The sequence below is a fragment of the Pituophis catenifer genome, unplaced genomic scaffold (assembly GCF_029215685.1).
Source record: "Pituophis catenifer annectens isolate HBS135680 unplaced genomic scaffold, rPitCat1.0.hap2 SCAF_1, whole genome shotgun sequence".
Taxonomy (NCBI): Eukaryota; Metazoa; Chordata; class Lepidosauria; order Squamata; family Colubridae; genus Pituophis; species Pituophis catenifer.
In genome coordinates this window covers 8,123,872-8,141,664 of record NW_027256881.1, presented here as the reverse complement: position 1 = coordinate 8,141,664, position 17,793 = coordinate 8,123,872, and the positions used below count along the sequence as shown (strand labels likewise).

At 41.5% G+C, this 17,793-nt stretch overlaps 1 protein-coding gene across 1 annotated transcript in view; it reads right to left on the bottom strand.

Moving 5' to 3' along the window:
- Positions 1-17,793, bottom strand: part of SGSM2 (small G protein signaling modulator 2) — a 116,514-nt gene that overhangs the window by 65,370 nt on the left and 33,351 nt on the right. Inside the window, exon 2 of the mRNA XM_070945499.1 lies at positions 4,426-4,588. Within this exon, the coding sequence (XP_070801600.1) occupies positions 4,426-4,588 (163 nt within the window). The remainder of the gene's footprint in view (positions 1-4,425; positions 4,589-17,793) is intronic.

Sequence of the window (17,793 nt, the reverse complement as noted above, 5' to 3'; positions counted from 1 at the left end):
ATTTAGTACCGTATTTTCCGGCGTATAAGACGACTTTTTAACACATGAAAATCTTCTCAAAAGTCGGGGGTCGTCTTATACGCCGGGTGTCGTTCTCCTGTAACCAGGCAGACCAGCCCGAAAGGCTCTGACGAGCCTTAAATGGCTCTGGCGATCCCAGCTCTGACGATCCCAGCTGAGTTCCCTGCAACTCAGCTGGGATCGCCAGAAACCACGTAAAAGGAAAAAAGTTTTTTCCCTTTTACTCTGACCATCCCAGCTCTGACGATCCCAGCTGAGTTCCCTGCAACTCAGCTGGGATCGCCAGAAACCACGTAAAAGGAAAAAAGTTTTTTCCCTTTTACTCTGACCATCCCAGCTCTGACGATCCCAGCTGAGTTTCCTGCAACTCAGCTGGGATCGCCAGAAACCACGTAAAAGGAAAAAAGTTTTTTCCCTTTTACTCTGACCATCCCAGCTCTGACGATCCCAGCTGAGTTTCCTGCAACTCAGCTGGGATCGCCAGAAACCACGTAAAAGGAAAAAAGTTTTTTACCTTTTACTCTGAGGATCCCAGCTGAGTTCCCTGCAGCTCAGCTGGGATCGCCAGAAACCACGTAAAAGGAAAAAAGTTTTTTCCCTTTTACTCTGACCATCCCAGCTCTGACGATCCCAGCTGAGTTTCCTGCAACTCAGCTGGGATCGCCAGAAACCACGTAAAAGGAAAAAAGTTTTTTACCTTTTACTCTGAGGATCCCAGCTCTGACGATCCCAGCTGAGTTCCCTGCAACTCAGCTGGGATCGCCAGAACCATGGCTCTGACGGTCCCAGTTCTGACGGTCGATCCCATCCCAGCTGAGTTCGCTGCAACTCAGCTGGGATGGCCAGAGCCATGTAAAAGGGAAAAAGTTTTCCCCCTCCAGCTTGCTTACCTCAGCTGCTAGTCCCAACGCTTGCCTTGCTTTGCTTGCCTGAATCTATTCAGGCAAGCAAGCAACTCCCTGCCTGCAATCAAGCAAGGAGTTAGTTGTGGACTTCAACTCCCAGAATTCCTCAGCCAGCAAAGCAAAGCTGGCTGAGGAATTCTGGGAGTTGAAGTCTACAAGTCTTAAAGTTGCCAAGGTTGGAGACCCCTGTTCTATTGGGTAAGTTTTTTTCCCCTTTGGGAGCTTTAAAAAAAAGAGTCAATTGAGGTTTTTTTAGTTGTTCTTTTTTAGACCTAGCCATTTAAAGTTTAGGAAGTTTTAAATTTAGCTTTCATATAAAAATAAAATAAAATAAAACAATATTTGTGCAGCTTTCTGAGATTTAGTGTGTTTCTGTAGTGTTTCACTCCAACTACACAAACACACAAAATCTCACAAAGCTGTATGTGGAATTTTGTGTGTGTAAAGTGTGAAAGTTGGTTTTTTGGACTTTTTGTGGCTGTGTGAGGTTCCTGCTTGTTGCAGGGGCCATTTTGGGTCTAGCACAGCTGCTTTTACATTGTGGGTGAGCCAGTTGTGTTGTGTTGTGTTGTGTTGTGTTGTGTGTGTGTAAAGTGTGAAAGTAGTTTTTTGGGGGGCTTTTTGTGGCTGTGTGAGGTTCCTGCTTGTTGCAGGGGCCATTTTGGGTCTAGCACAGCTGCTTTTACATTGTGGGTGAGCCAGTTGTGTTGTGTTGTGTGTGTTTAGAGTGTGAAAGTTTTTTTGGGGGGCTTTTTGTGGCTGTGTGAGGTTCCTGCTTGTTGCAGGGGCCATTTTGGGTCTAGCACCGCTGCTTTTACATTGTAGGTGAGCCAGTTGATGTTTTTTAATTTTTATTTGGTGTGCATTGGAAGAGGGGCAGTCTTATATGGCGAGTATAGCCCAAACCCTATATTTTAACAGGAAAAGTTGGGGGTCGTCTTATACGCCCAGTCGTCTTATACGCCGGAAAATACGGTACTATTTCATTTGGCTGGTATATTCCCCTGCAAGCAAGTTATATATGAATGCCAGGCTGGCTATGAAAATTGACTTCAGTCTCTGATTCTTTTATGGGGTTAAGACGGCACACAAGTTTCTAATCCTTCATGATGCTGATTTTTTTTTTTTTTTACATCTCAGGGTTATATTGCATATTTTTGCACCTTCTCGAAGACTTTTTTGTTGCTTGGTTGCAATATCAATTCAAAGACTCAGGAGATATCTATATCTATATCTATATCTATATCTATATCTATATCTATATCTATCTATCTATCTATCTATCTATCTATCTATCTATCTATCTATCTATCTATAAGACACACAAGAAAATATGCAATTCTCTTTTGCACCATATATAATGAGAGGTTGCCTCTGTGGCTCCAATTATGCCTGTCTTCCAGAAGAAAATCTGCGAGGCAGGGCAGCCTAAGTAAATGTTTTATTTTGTCTCTCTTCATCATGAATTGTCTCCATCTTTGGCAATTGCTATGTAAAATCCAGCCACAAAGTGTTGGAAAACCGAGTTTAAGAGGGAAGAGCAGCCAAAAAATCTAGCGGTTTCATTGGCAAAGGCAGTGACGTTGCTTGCCAGTTCAACCAACTCCTTTTGCAGCCAACTCGATCAGCTGCTTAAATGCTGAAATGTCACTAAGTGGGGGGAGGGGTTCCATATTTTTCCAAAATGTTTCCTGACCACCCAAATGGCCATGGGCAAACTATGGTAGTTAAAAATGGAAATTTGGGGGGAACAGGAAAACAAAAAGAAAATGCCTGGGAAATCATTTTCTCCCTCTTCGAATTACCCAGTCAAAAAGAGGAAAAGGGGATCTTATTTTTCTCTACTACATCTGAATTTCTCACTTAATATAAACTAGTGACCTGAACAGAGACGGAAACACAGTCGGAAAGCCGAACCACCTGCCTACATTCTCCCCGTTGCTTACAGATGATCTGCAAAGGAAAAGAAGAAAGGGACAAGTTCTCTTTTGAAGCTCTTTGTGGGTTGAATGTGCACAGATATAACTTGGGATCTCAACTTAAGAGACACAGAAGTGAATAAAGTCAATATGATTCCCCAAGGGATTTTTTTATTTTTTATTTTGCTAAATTGGGGAGAAAAGGAAAGCTGCCAAGTTTGAAAAACATACATCCAGAGCAATCTTTTCCAACCTCTCACACGTTCACAACTAAAGGATTTGATGCGGGCTTAAGGAAAGGCACCACAATTAATCTGCTGATCTAATGCATTATTTGTGTTAGTTTGGGCTAAATGTATTTATTTAATTACCAAATCTGGAAACTGGTCATCTCCCTCAGAGCAAAATTAATAGAGATTAGAAATCTACTTTGTGTCCAAGGTTGATTCTAAGTCTCTGGAAGATATAGAGAGAAGATTAACTTCTCTCTATGAAGTTAATCTAAAGCACCATGAGCTTTAGGAGGCACGGTAGAAAGAGAAAACAACTGGGCAGCATTACACAGGTAGTCCTTGACTTATCACCAGTTGCTTAACAACTGTTCGAAGTTATGACTGATCTGAAAAAGGAGACTTACTACCTAAATTCAGAGTTCTGATGGTAAGACCCTCTCCACGGTCACATGACTGAATTTCGGGCACTCAGCAAAATAGCCGCATTTACAGCAGTTTCCCGTGTCTGTGGTCACATGACTGGGTCTTAAAATGATTTCGCCAAAAACCAGCACTTCCTTCCTGTTTTTGGCAAAATTGTGGGGTTGGTTTTGGTTTGCTTAATGTCTGCAGTGTTTGCTTAATGACCACAATGTTTAACTAACAATTGCTGCAAAAAAAAAAAAAAAAAAAGGCATAATTTTGTGATCGCTACAATGTATGACCCTAATGGACAGGCTCCATGAAGGTCGTATGTCGAGGACTACTCGTATTGCATTAATAGTGGTCAGATGATTTTCTCTTCCCTAACTGTGCCTTTCCCAGGAATCTCACAATGCCAGGAGAACAATCTTTCATTTCTCTAATCCTACTTGGTTAGATACCAGGGCACTGGGACAAAGAGGCTGTGGCCTGGATAAAATCAATCAAGGACAGAACCAACCTAGAACTAAGGAAAAATGTCCTGACAGTGAGAACAATTAATCAGTGGAACAACTTGCCTCTAGAAGTTGTGGGTATTCCAATACCAGACATTTTAAAGAAGAGACTGGATAACCATTTGTCTGAAATGGTATAAGGTTTCCTGTCTGAGCAGGTGGGTTGGACTAGAAGACCTCCAAGGTCCCTTCCAACTCTGTTATTCTATTATATTCTCTTATACCAAAGAAGCATGATGGGCCCTATCCACTATGCTCTGATCCTGGAATCATTAAAAATAATCATGGTGGCTGCAGAGTGCAAGATGCATAATTATCTCTTCCAGTTGTGCCACCGAAGAATGGGATGTTCCATCTCCTACTGTTGAGTAGCCTGAGGCATCTGACTGGCCACTAGGAAACACACACAAAAAATGAACGTCACCCTCACCTGCCTTCAGCTTGTTGCAGCAACTCCTGCACCTTCCTGCATATCTCACTGGCCACGTCATACGTCTTGCCAACCTTGGTGAAAAGTGCAGCGATCTTGTCCGTCCGCAAGAAGCCGGATGCCCGACGCTTCAGCATGTGGAGAAGGCAAATTTCTACCATTCCTGGCAGAAAAAAAAAAACAGAATACAGGGCCAGTGAGCCATAGTCTCTTGTAACAAAAACACATATTTAAATAACCGAGTTGGAAGAGACCTTGGAGTCCGGGGGTCTCCAACCTTGGCAACTTTTAAGTCTGGAGGATTTCAACTCCCAGAATTCCCCAGCCAATTCTGGGAGTTGAAGTCCTCCAGGCTTAAAGTTGCCAAGGTTGGAGACCCCAATCTAGTCCAACCCCCTTTCTGACAGGAAAGTCTATGCTATTTTAGACAAGAAACTCAGAACTTAAAATAACTTTATTGTCACTTTGAATGTACACTAATCAGCATACATTAAAATGAATGACAAATTAAGGAAAAGTGCTGGAATTTACACAGAACACAGAATATTTGTAGTTCAGGGTTGAACTGAGGGGGCCTTGGGGCTCTCTGAACTTGATTGTTTTCTTGAAGATGGTTCTTGCAGATATCAGCACTGATGATGTTGCCTAGCTGGGTAATGAAACGTCTGCAAGGAAACAAACTCAGAGAGTACCAAGGCTCTTACACAGCACAGCAAACCATTAAAAACATAAGCCAAGTTAACACTTGCCAAGCTGAATTTGGGAAAATGGAAGTGTATCCCTTCTTTAATTGATATGGTTGTGTTTAATGTGTGAGCGTAGTCAGTTGTGTACAAGGAAGGACCCATAATACTGAACTCTAAAGCAAGGACGTTTAGTTCAAATTCAAAATTGTGATTCCAACAGTTGCAGCCTTTGTGAACGTAATAGTCATCCATCAGTCTCTCTGGGAATTGGCATCAATTATTCCAACACAATTCAGATCGTGTAAAATGAGCTCTCGGAAACATGAAAGCTTATGAATCACCTCTCTAGATTACCAGAAATGAGAAATGTTTGTGACTCTGCAATGTTGATAAAGACATCTGACATATAATTCATTTGTTAAATTACTGACGGCTGAATTTAGCTCCTTCTCCTCTTTGATCTCACCGTTTATATGCCCAAGTATTAAATTCTGAAGCTATCAACTGAATTGAATTGTATGTCTCTCTTTGTGCCTAACACCCACAGAATATTCCATGTATGAACAACTTTGGTTGATCTGCAATTACATTTTTTTTAAAAAAAAATGCAATAGCAAAAAAGAGATGCACAGCACGGAAGGGCACGGAAATCTTAGAGACAGCCTGGTTCCCAGTCTACCCTACAAATTTCTGCACCCTTCCTGAAAAGAATGTTATAAAATAAATTTCATTTCTTTTCCAGACTGATCTAACCACAAAGGTCTGTCTGGCCTGCCAATTAGAGCAAGCAATTTCTAAGCAAACAAGCTGGCATTTTGGCAGCTTAAAAAAATAATAATAAAGCAACAGAAAAACCACGATCCGTGGGGAAAGATAGGTGAGGGGTTTTTTGCTTTAAAAAAAGGCAGAAAATCTTTCTCCTTCCAAAACAGTTTACCTCAGAAATATATCACAGAAAAAGATTGGGACTCTTTAGGATGCAAACCTAATGTGGCCTAATTTAGCTGTGTTTATCTAGTAATATTTTTGTTTGGGGTGGGGCCTAACCAGCCTAACCCAGGGGTCTCCAATCTTGGTAACTTTAAGCCTTGTAGACTTCAACTCCCAGAGTTCCTCAGCCAGCTTTGCTTTGCTGGCTGAGGAATTCTGGGAGTTGAAGTCTACAAGGCTTAAAGTTGCCAAGTTGGAGATCCCTGTCCTAACCAAATTAGAAATGCTCCTCTTAATTACAAGTAGTCCTCGACTTCTGACCACAATGGAGCCCAAAATTTCTGAGCAAGACAGTTGTTAAGTGAGTTTTGCCCATTTTACGACCTTTCTGGTCACAGTTGTTAAGCGAATCACCAAAGTTGATCAGTTAGTAAGTAATCCGATTGTTAAATCAATCTGGCTTCTCCATTGACTTCGCTGGTCAGAAGGTGACAAAAGCTGATCACATGACCTTGGGACCCATTTGCCAAGCGTCTGAATTTTGATCATGTGATCCTGGGAACCCTGCAAAGGTCATCACTGTGAAAAACGGTCATAAGTCATATTTTTCAGTGCCGTTGTTAACTTTAAACTGTCACTAAATGAGCTGTTGTAAGTCGAGGACTACATGTATCAAGGTATTAAGCAATAACAGAGGTGATTAAAGAAGAGAAATTTATTTCGAGGGAAGTATTTTATATAGTGTTGCTCAGCCCAAAGGATTCCTCCAAATTTTCCACAAGTTCAGACATGAAGAATCCCTGATCTCTGGCTCTCGTACTGAAGTTGGAAACTAAGGCTCCAAAGAGAAAAAAACATAGTTGCTTACTTTCTGAGGCAGATGCAAATATATCTCATTGTTTTATCTATAATGAACTCCTCCTCCTCTTCTAAACCCAAAATGGCTCCATAGAGTTCCCTCTGATACCAGTACAAGTACCGTGTTTCCCCGAAAATAAGACTGTCTTATATTTTTTTGAATCCCGAAATAAGCACTTGGCCTTATTTTCGGGGAGATCTTATTATTTTGGGTCGCGTGGAGCAAGATGGGGCTCCTCTTGCTTTCTTACCTGATTTCCAGCTCTGCGTTTAAATATTTTCAGGGAGGGCTTATTTTCAGGGGAAGGCTTATTTTAGCGCATGCGCTCAAAAGTCCGATTGGACTTATTATCAGGGGATGTCTTATTTTTGGGGAAACAGGGTAGTCCTTGACTTACGACCATTTGTGACAGTCAAAATTGTAGTCCCCTTTCTATGATGAAGATTGCAACAACCATTTTAGTCTCCAAAAATATCTGAAGTCAAAAATGATGCTGAAACCATGGGTACCTACCGGTTCTGGGATGCCTGTCAGGATCTTGATGACTGTCATAGGATGTCAAATGCTACCTGGCATCCATAACATGTGTGACACTAAACTGCAACTTGAAACTGAAACTACATAATGGCCAAACAACAGCATAGACCTGTGTTTCTCAACCTCAATAACTTTACGCTGTGTAGACTTCCAACTCCTAGAATTCCCAGCCAGCCATGAGGAATCACATGATAAAGAGGAAAATAGTCAAAACTGCTAAAGTTGATGCTAAGAATCGAAATAATAAAGTAAATGCTATAATAATGGAATGGAATGGAATGGAATGGAATGGAATGGAATGGAATGGAATGGAATGGAATAGAATAGAATAGAATAGAATAGAATAGAATAGAATAGAATAGAATAGAATAGAATAGAATAGAATATTCTTTAATGGCCAAGTGTGATTGGACACACAAGGAATTTGTCTTCGGTGCATATGCTCTCAGTGTACATATAAAATGCATTCATCAAGAATCATAAGATACAACACTTTGTGATAGTCATAGGATACTAAATAAGCAATCAAAATCATACTAGGAAACTAGGAATGCATAATATGCAAACTAAGTCTGAACTGAGATAATGTGGATAAAATCAAGATGAAACTAGAAAAAAAATACTCCATATAAAATATACTAGACCAGGGTTTCCCAAACGGCAAGTCTGTGAGTTCTTTGTTCTAATTATATTGTGTTTGCTTAATATTTTTGCTAGTTTGCCCAGAATTCCTTCTAGCAGATGGGCAACATATACATTTATTTAGAAAATAAAATAAATGAATCCAATTAGTAGTCTCAGAAAAAGTATCAATATGGTGTGGGAAGCCCCCCCTCCTAGAGAATGAAATATTTTGGGGAATACTAAAATACTTCCCCAAAGGAGAAATGGAAAAACATGCTCTTAAAGGCAGAAAGCAGCTCCAGTATTCCTGCTACAGGAAAACTCAAGCTGCCTTAAGCAGAAGCCTGAAGTTTTTAGGGTTCTAAAGGGGTCTTTATATTTTGTGCCCATTAAGAAATCTAGGCTAGCCTATTCATAAACAAACCGCCTTCAGCCCAACTCCCCCAGGCTGGAGCTGATGGGATTAAGAATTTACATTCCCCCACCCAAATTCTAAGGACAGGACATGACCTTTAGGACATCATAGAATTAACCTACCATCATTGAAATAGTAAAAGACACAAAGCTCACTACATTGCACAACCACCTGGAGCAACTCAATCACAAAACCCCAGAACCCTCTAAAGATCCATCCACACACCCGGCCATTTTTTCAGCCACCCCAGAAACATGATGCTGTCACTGAAGTTTCTGGATACCAAATAAACAGAGACTTTCTTTCCAACCAGCCAGCCTCCATTTTATTTCCAATGTCTTTTTCCCAGCTTTGAAGCAGGCTGGATTTTTCTTCCTACAGGGGCATCTTAAGATATTTGGGCGCTTGGGGTGAAAGAGTAGATGGTGCCATTGCCCTCCACTTGATGGACAGAAGATACCTCTGTACATCTATTTACTGTACCACAACTCTGACCCATACTGACAACTGCTGCCTGAAGACACATCTCTGTTTGCCGAATGACAGGAGTGGGTTTTTTGGTTAATTACCAGCCCCACTAGGATTAACTTTAATCAAAGAACTGGAATGAAATTTAATGGCACAATGTTTGCAGCAGATGGCCAGTGGTAAACGGCAGTCAATAAATATTGACAAAAACATAGGCCACACAGGGCTAGCTCTGAAAAATATAAAACCAGGCAGCTCCCATTAAATTCTACAGCTGAGGAAGATGATAAAGTGAGGGAGAAAAGATGGCACTCCATCAAAAAACAGCTGGGAACTAATTGACTAGACTGGGATGTTCTGAAGTTCTCCAAGACACGGTAATGCTCAACTTATGAATGTAATGGAGCTTGTCCATCACAATTGTAAGTCATGAGGGTCGTAAAATGGATTGGTCACGGGACCAACCTGATAGGATCAAGATCATGTGAAATATTAGTACTTCTATATATTGCTTTGATAAGATCACGCTTGGAATACTGCATACAGTTCTGGTCACCATGATATAAAAAAGATGTTGAGGGAAGAGCAACAAAGATTATTAGAGGGCTGGAGGCTAAAACATTCGATGAACAGTTGCAGGATCTGGCTGTGTGCAGTCTAACAAATAGGACTAGGGGTGACATCATAGCAGTCTTCCAATATTTGAGAAGCTGTCAAAAGTAGGGTAGGACAATTTATCTGAAGTACCTGATGGCAGGACAAGAAGCAATTAATGGAAACTAATCAAGGAGAGATCCAACCTAGAACTAAGGAGAAATTTCCTGACAGTGAGAACAATTGATCAGTGGAACAACTTGCCTCCAGAAGTTGTAAATGCTCCAACACTTAAGAATTCAACTAAAGTTTTGCCCCAAGCATTCTCATGCTACTCAATGCCAGCTAGGCTCTCTAGATGAGAATCTGAATTGAAAGATGACTGACCTTTGTTGGCTTCTCAGTCTTAAGGAGTTACACTCAAAGGAATGGCAGAAAGTCTGCTGCAGGGAAAGAAGGTTTCTCAGACAAGTGGAAATGGCTGGGTCTAACCAGGTGTTTCACTTCGTTAAATCTCTTTATCAAGATGGATGGATTGGTGGGTGGATGGATGGATGGATGGACAGACAGAGAGCTAGATAGGTAGGCAGGCAGACAAACAGAGAGAGAAAGAGATAGATTAGATATAGATAGATAGATAGATAGATAGATAGATAGATAGATAGATAGATAGATAGACAGACAGACAGACAGACAGACAGACAGACAGACAGACAGACAGACAGAATAGATGGATGGATGGATGGATGGATGGATGGATGGATGGATGGATGGATGGATGGATAGATAGATAGATAGATAGATAGATAGATAGATAGATAGATAGATAGATAGATAGATACATAATAGATAGATGGATGGATGATAGATAGGATTAGATATATCAGAGGAAGTATGAAAGTCAATCAATGTCAGCCTTCCAAAGTAGACCAGGCAAGAGAAACAAGATGAGATAATTCTACTTTATTATAAAGCTACATAAGCAGAATCCTGAAAGTCAGAAAAGAGGAGCTGCCAACCCACTTCAGAGGCAGCCAATCAAACCACTGGATATGTAGTCACTCAGTTACTGTGAATGAGGAGTGAGTTGAATTACAGTCCTCAACACGAAGCCACAATTGGGACCAGAATTTCCATTACTAAGTAATGCAGTCGTTAAGTGAGTCATGCCAGATTGTATGAGCTTTTTTGCCACAGTCATTAAGTGAATCATGCAGTTGTTAAGCAAGTCTGGCCTCCCCCATTGACTTTGTTTGTTGGAAGCTCCCTGGAAAGATTGCAGTCACATAACCCTGGGACGTTGCAAATGTCATAAATATATGCAAGTTGCCAAGCATTTGATTCTGTAACCATGGGGGGACGCTGCAATAGTCTTCAGTGCGAGGACCGGTCGTAAGTCACTTTGTTCAGACCTGTTGCAACTTAAAATGATATTTAAATGAATGGTTGTAAGCCTAGGACCATCTGTATACAATATCAGGAGTTCGATAGGCAATAATTGGTGAACCACGAGAATTGTGCTGTGTTTTCCAGGCCATCAGGTAAACTCAATGCCACGTATGCCAATTCTTCCATGTAAGTGTTTTAGGATAGTGGTATTGTAGGATTTCTGTCAAAATCTATTTACAAGTTGGACCTGAAACCCAGGAATTTTTTTTATATGCAAAGAATTTCTTCTGCCAAGAGATCTACAGAGCTTGGGGGAACCAGGCAGGAGGGAAGGAGCGGGGGTTTGATTATGTATTGTTGAGTTAATCTAACTTAATCCTCTAAGAGATTGAAAATCCAATTAGCTAGCTTGCTACATTTTTCTACAGAGGGAAGGAGGGAGGCAACTCACAGAAAGCTTAAAGACCACTTCAGCGTATCCTTTCACCTGCTTGAAAATGCCTCCTTTCAGACAAAACAATGTTGTAAATTACAATCACATGATCGCAAACACTGAAAACAAGCCGTAAATGCAGGCCGGGTGCCCAAAATGCAATCATGTGGCCACAGGAATGGGGGGGGGGGAGAAACATGGCCATCAGCACTTCAAATCTGAGTCATAACTCCCCCTTTTCAGGTAAATGGCAACTTCAGATACTAGGTGACCGGTCATAAGTCAAGAACTACTTCTAAGTGTTTCAATAAGACATATTTCTTGTCTAGAATATTTATCTAGCAATTAGCATCCTGATGACCTGCAGACATTAAGACTCATATAGGTAGTCCTCGACTTACGACCACAATTGGGACCAGATTTTTTGTTGCTAAGCAAGGCAGTTGTTCAGGAAATCAGGCATGGTTTTACAACCTTTTTGCCGCAGTTGTTAAGCGGATCCCTACAATTGTTAAATGAATTGTGCGGTCGTTAAGCAAATCCAACTTCCCCATTGATTTTGCTTGTCATATAGCCAGCTGGGAAGTCACAAATGGCAATCACATGACTTTAGGACATTGCAACCATCATAAATATATGCCAAACACTGGAATTTTTGATCGTATGATTGTGAGGGATGCTGCAACGGTCGTAAATGTGAAGACTGGTCATAAATCACGTTTTTTCAGTGGTGGTGTCACTTTGAACAGCTGCTAACTGAATTGTCATAAGCCAAGGACTACCTGTACTTCCGCCATTGTTCTCATGTTGCAGACAAAGGCACTCTAAGTCAAGGCTGCCCCCCTCTACTCTATTTAAGAAGCCCTGATGGCGCAGTGGTTAAAATGCAATATTGCAGGCAAACTCTGCCCACAACCTGGCATTTAATCCTGATGGGGCTCAAGGTTGACTCAGCCTTCCATCCTTCTGAGGTTGTGAGAATCCACATTGTTGGGGGCAATCTACAAATAATGCTTCTACATCATAAATTGCCCAGATCGTGCTGAAAAGCGCTATTGGGAAGTCTATAAGCCTAAATGCTATTGCTATTTCTATTTAATTCTGCCCTCCGTCCAGACCAACAAGACCAATACAATGCAGCTACTAAGATTGTTGGAAGAGCAGGCACAAAAACAGCCAGGAAAGTGATTGAAGCCTGGGAAATGGGAAATGAATCAATAGGAGTGCTAATTTACTCGCAGTTTATCAAGTGGTTAGGAGGAGAAGGCTTAGCAGCACAAGGAAACAACAGCCAAAGACTTAACCAGCCATCAACGCCTCAATATACATATAAAAAGTCATACACAACAGGCATCATATAGATACCACATACAGAATAGTCCAAAGTACATAATCTGCCAGAGAGAAGGTCCCTGTGTCAGCTTTGGAAGCTATATTAGACCGGAAGCTTCCATGCTGCCACCTTCTCATGTGTGGGAAAGTAGGAGGGGGGGGATTTAGTAGAGGGGTTTCTTTAGACATAATAGCATTCTTCCTGTCAGTCAAGGTCAAGCCGATCCTGCATCTGGAGAAGGAGTGGTCGGAGTGATGTCTCGAGATGGGACGGATGGTGGTTGGAGCATGTGATCGACTGAGGAGGGAGGGGATGGTTTTGGGCAGTGGTGAAATCCAATTTTTTTTACTACCAGTTCTGTGGGTGTGGCTTGGTGGGCGTGGCAAGGGAAGGATACTGCAAAATCCCCATTCCCTCCCCCTCCTGGGGGAAGGATATTGCAAAATCTCCATTCCCACCCCACTCTGGGGCCAGCCAGAGGTGGTATTTGCCGGTTCTCCGAACTGCTGAAAATTTCCGCTACCGGTTCTCCAGAACCTGTCAGAACCTGCTGGATTTTACCCCTGGTTTTGGGGTTTTTTGATTTACTGAGGGAAAACCCGGACCTCTCAGATTCGGGTTTTCCCAGATGTGCCAGTTTACCTATTCTAGTAAATAGAACTTTGAAAAATGCTTGTTTCAGAGTTTTTACTTGGAGTGGGGGTGGTGGTTTCTGGAACGCTGACATCCTGAGGATGAGCCCCTGCATGAGCCCGAAAGCTCGGAAGACAAAGTCCCAATAACCGACCAAGAGTGGATCCTGGAACATTATCCTGGGACACATATATTCACCTTCATTCATCAGACCAACAAAAGCCCAAATTCAACCAGCATTCCCTGGGCCATGAGCCTCAGCTCCCCCAAACAATTTTAATTTCCCTGAATCAATGCAGAAATCTAACCCCAACCCTCCTCTATGAAGGAATGATGAGAGGCCTCCTTTAAAACAATGCTTTCCAATGCTAGTTGGCAAGGATTTGCATCGATTACATCAATTTAAATTGCAGATCGACACACATCGGGTGGATCCTCTTTAAAATCAATCCCAAATCAAATTGCTGTCACAAACAAAATGATCGCTTGTTGCCAAACTAGGTCTGCTCTCCAAAAATTGCTTTGAGTTTTATTGCTGGCAATAAGGAACTAAAACTGACACAATGATTTGCAGAGGTGTTAATACAGCTCACGCATCTTGCTTGCGTTCAAAAGTTGAGGAGAAAGAAAAAAAATATTTGGTTGCACGGAATGTAAAATTGCAGTTATTGTATAAAAAGGTCATCCACTCATTTTTGACCACTGCTGCTGTTGATTAAATATTTAGAATTAGTAATGGAGTTGATTTCTTTTCTTTTTTTCCTCCTGACTTTCTTTTCTTTCATATTGAACCTTTTTATAGTGTAAACCCAAAGACAGCAACTTCCCATTTTTATTGTTAGGTAAGACTTTACAGCAGGAATGTCCAACCCTGGCAATTTTAAGATCTGTGGACTTCAACTCCCAGAATTCCCTAGCCAGCCATACTGTTTTGTGGTATTTTTTCAAGCTAAAAAGAGAAATGTACTTCAAGTAAATCTCATGCATGCTACACATACAAATCAGTCATGAGGAGCAGCCACAACGCACAAGAAATTCTGCACAGCTATCCAAATATTGGAGGAGCATTTTAGGAAATATGGTGGGCACCAAAAAGACTGGTGGGGTCCATCTTGACATCTGTGTTATTGTCAAGCTCAACTCATCCCCTTTTCCACCCATCTCCAGAATTCTTCACCTCTGGATTATTTTTATTTTGTTTCACCTGTAATTGCAGAGTTGGGATGCATTTATTTATTTATATTCCACCTTCATTATTTTATAAATAACACAAGGTGGTGAACACACGTAATACTCCTTCTTCCTCTTCTTTTTCCCACAACAACAATCCTGTGAGGTAGGTTGGGTTGAAAACCAGCATTCTACATTCCAGCCTATGCTTAGTTCATAAGATTGTTTACCAAAAAGTCTTACCTGTAAATGAGTACTTTAATTTCAACCGTAATAACACAAGGACTATCAAAAGATCCAAACTCAATGTAATTTGCTCTAATCTTGATTGTAGGAAATATGACTTCTGCAATAGAGTAGTAAATGTCTGGAACACTCTACCTGATCCTGTTGTTAGTCTCGCTAATCCCCATACCTTTTACCTTAAACTGTCTACCGTGGACCTTTCATGTTTCTTAAGAGGTCCCTAAGGGGGCATGCATAAGCACACCAGTGTGCCTACCGTCCCTGTCCTACTGTCCCCATTGATATGTACTCATTCTATGTGTTTATGGCTATGTTTTTGCCTATTTATATATTTTATTTGTGCCAATTTTTTTCATGTGTCCATGTCTATGTCTATACTGTTACTTGTTTCCTTGTATTTGTTGATAGATAGATAGATAGATAGATAGATAGATAGATAGATAGACAGACAGACAGACAGACAGACAAACAAACAAACAAACAAACAAATAAATAGGAATGACTAGCCCAAAGTCACCCAGCTGGCTTTCATGCCTAAAGCAGGACTAGAACTCGCTGTCTCCTTGTGGCCCAAAGTCAACCAGCCAGCTATTATGTCTAAGATGGGATTAGACCAAGCACCTTAACCACTAGGCCAAACTGGCAGAGGGACCGAGAGAACTCTCTTTTTCCAAGATGGCGTAATTGCCCCTTGCAGCTATCATCAGTTGTTGTAAAAAGATGTGGCTGCTTTAAAGGAAAACTGACGTGTACTTTCTAGGCCCATTCTTCATTCCAAACCATTTTTTCCTTTTTCTTTTTAGTTCTGAATCTGAAGCTTTGTCCTCTTAAATTTCTACCTTGTTGCTACTAAACACAGGTAGTCCTTGACTTATGACCGCAATCGAGAGGAGAACTTTCACTTCTAAGTGTGGCAGATTCTAAGAGATTTGTTTGGAAAAAGAGAAACTCATTAAAGGCCTGAGACAAAAACATATGAAGAACGGTTGGAGAAAGTGGATATGGCTAGTCTAGAGAAAAGAAGGACTAGGGGTGACATCATAGCAGGATTCCAATATTTGAGGGGCTGCCACAAAGAGGAGGGGGTCAACGATTTTCCAAAGCACCAGAAGACAAGAAACAATGGATGGCAACTAAGCAAGGAGAGAAGCAGCCTGGAATTAAGGAGAAACTTCCTAACAGTGAGGACAATTAACCAGTGGAACAGCTTGCCTTCAGAAATTATGGGTGCTCCATCACTGGAGGTTTCCAAAAAGAGACTGCTCAGAAATGGTATAGGTTCTCCTGCTTGAACGGGGGCAGGTGGGGGTTGGACTAGAAGACCTCCTAAGTCCCTTTCAGCTCTGATTGATGCCCAATTTTACGACCATGTTCGACACAGTCAGCATGAATCCCACAGTCATTGAACAAATCCAGCTTCCACCATTGGCATTGCTTGTCAGAGACAGGCTGGGAAGGTTGCAAATGGCAATCATGAGACTCTGGCACACTGCAACCACCACAAATAGCTGCTGGTTGCCAAATACCCAAATACCTGATCACGTGACCATGGGGACACTGTGATGATCGTAAGACATTTTTTTTCATTGTCTTAACTGTGAGTGGTCACTAAATGAATGGTCACAGGTCGAGGACCCAGTGAGAACAATTAAGCAGTGGAACGGCTTGCTTTCAGAAGTTGTGAGTGCTTCATCACTGGAGGCTTTTAAGAAGAGACTGGACAACCATTTGTCTGGAATGGCATAGTGGCTCTTGCTTGAGCAAGGATTGGACCTCCAAGGTCTTTCCAACTCTCCTCCCCCTCCCCCTTCTTCTTCTTCTTCTTCTTCTTCTTCTTCTTCTTCTTCTTCTTCTTCTTCTTCTTCTTCTTCTTCTTCTTCTTCTTCTTCTTCTTCTTCTTCTTCTTCTTCTTCTCATTCTGCATTCTGCTCTACTCTACTCTACTCTACTCTACCCTACCCTACCCTACCCTACCCTACCCTACCCTACCCTACCCTACCCTACTCTGACAAACTGTAGGCAGTTTTCACAAGCTGAAGCCCAGTTGGATTACAACTCCCATCCTTGATTGTGTTATAGTTGAACTCCTACAGCATCAGAAGTACCACCAATTGCATGTCCCTGGCACTGATGTTGTTACCTAGTCGGGTAATGAGACATCTTCCAGAAAACAACCAAGCTCAGAGAGCACCAAAGACCTCACAAACGTATCTAATTGCCAATGATGAAAGCGTATTTGATATATGTTTTAGAAAACAGGTAGAGCATGGAAAACAGGAAAAAAATGTGTGTCAAATGAGTGGGAAGAGACGTTTTGGAAGGGACAGCTGCCAGATTTTGTATTTCAACAAGGTTTCAACAAAACACAACGGATACCAAGGAGCAGCCTCAGCTTCCAAATCCTTAATAAAGCTTTGGAAAAAAAGAGTGGGCATCAGAAGTGGCCGTGTTGCTTAGGAACAACCTGCTGTAGCTCTACTGCTATTGTTTCAATTTGTTTTTAAAGAGATCAATCAAATATTAATGAAGCAAACCGAGCCAAAAACAGGCAGGGGACCAAGTTTTTCATTGTTCTCGGGGTTGCAGTCAGTATCCAGAGCAATCTTATCCACATCAGCCTTGGCACTATCCAAACAGCGGCAACTGCATGAAAAACTATTGTCAGAAGTCAACATTCTTGGGTAGCTTCCAACACGATTACCTAGTTTGAAGCCCCTTTTAGGGGAAGACAAAAGAAATTAGTCGCCAATGCTCCTTATTCATTTTGGTTAGCTCTCAAAGTTAACCCCACTTCAAAGGTGTTGTCAGAGAGTCAATTCAGGCCAAGAAACCATGTTTGGAACAGGTCATTAATCTTTTGGAATCCACCATAGAAAGGAAGAACATCCGTTTGATGGCATTTTGCTCATCCAACTGTGCCTGTGGGGATGGGGGAAAAGTCAAGAGTGGCCATAAACATGCAATCAATATCCTGCTCCTTTTTATGCCTGCCACAACACAGGTAAAAAAGAGTGGGGCTTTGATAACATAGGGACGTGGTGGCTCAGTGGC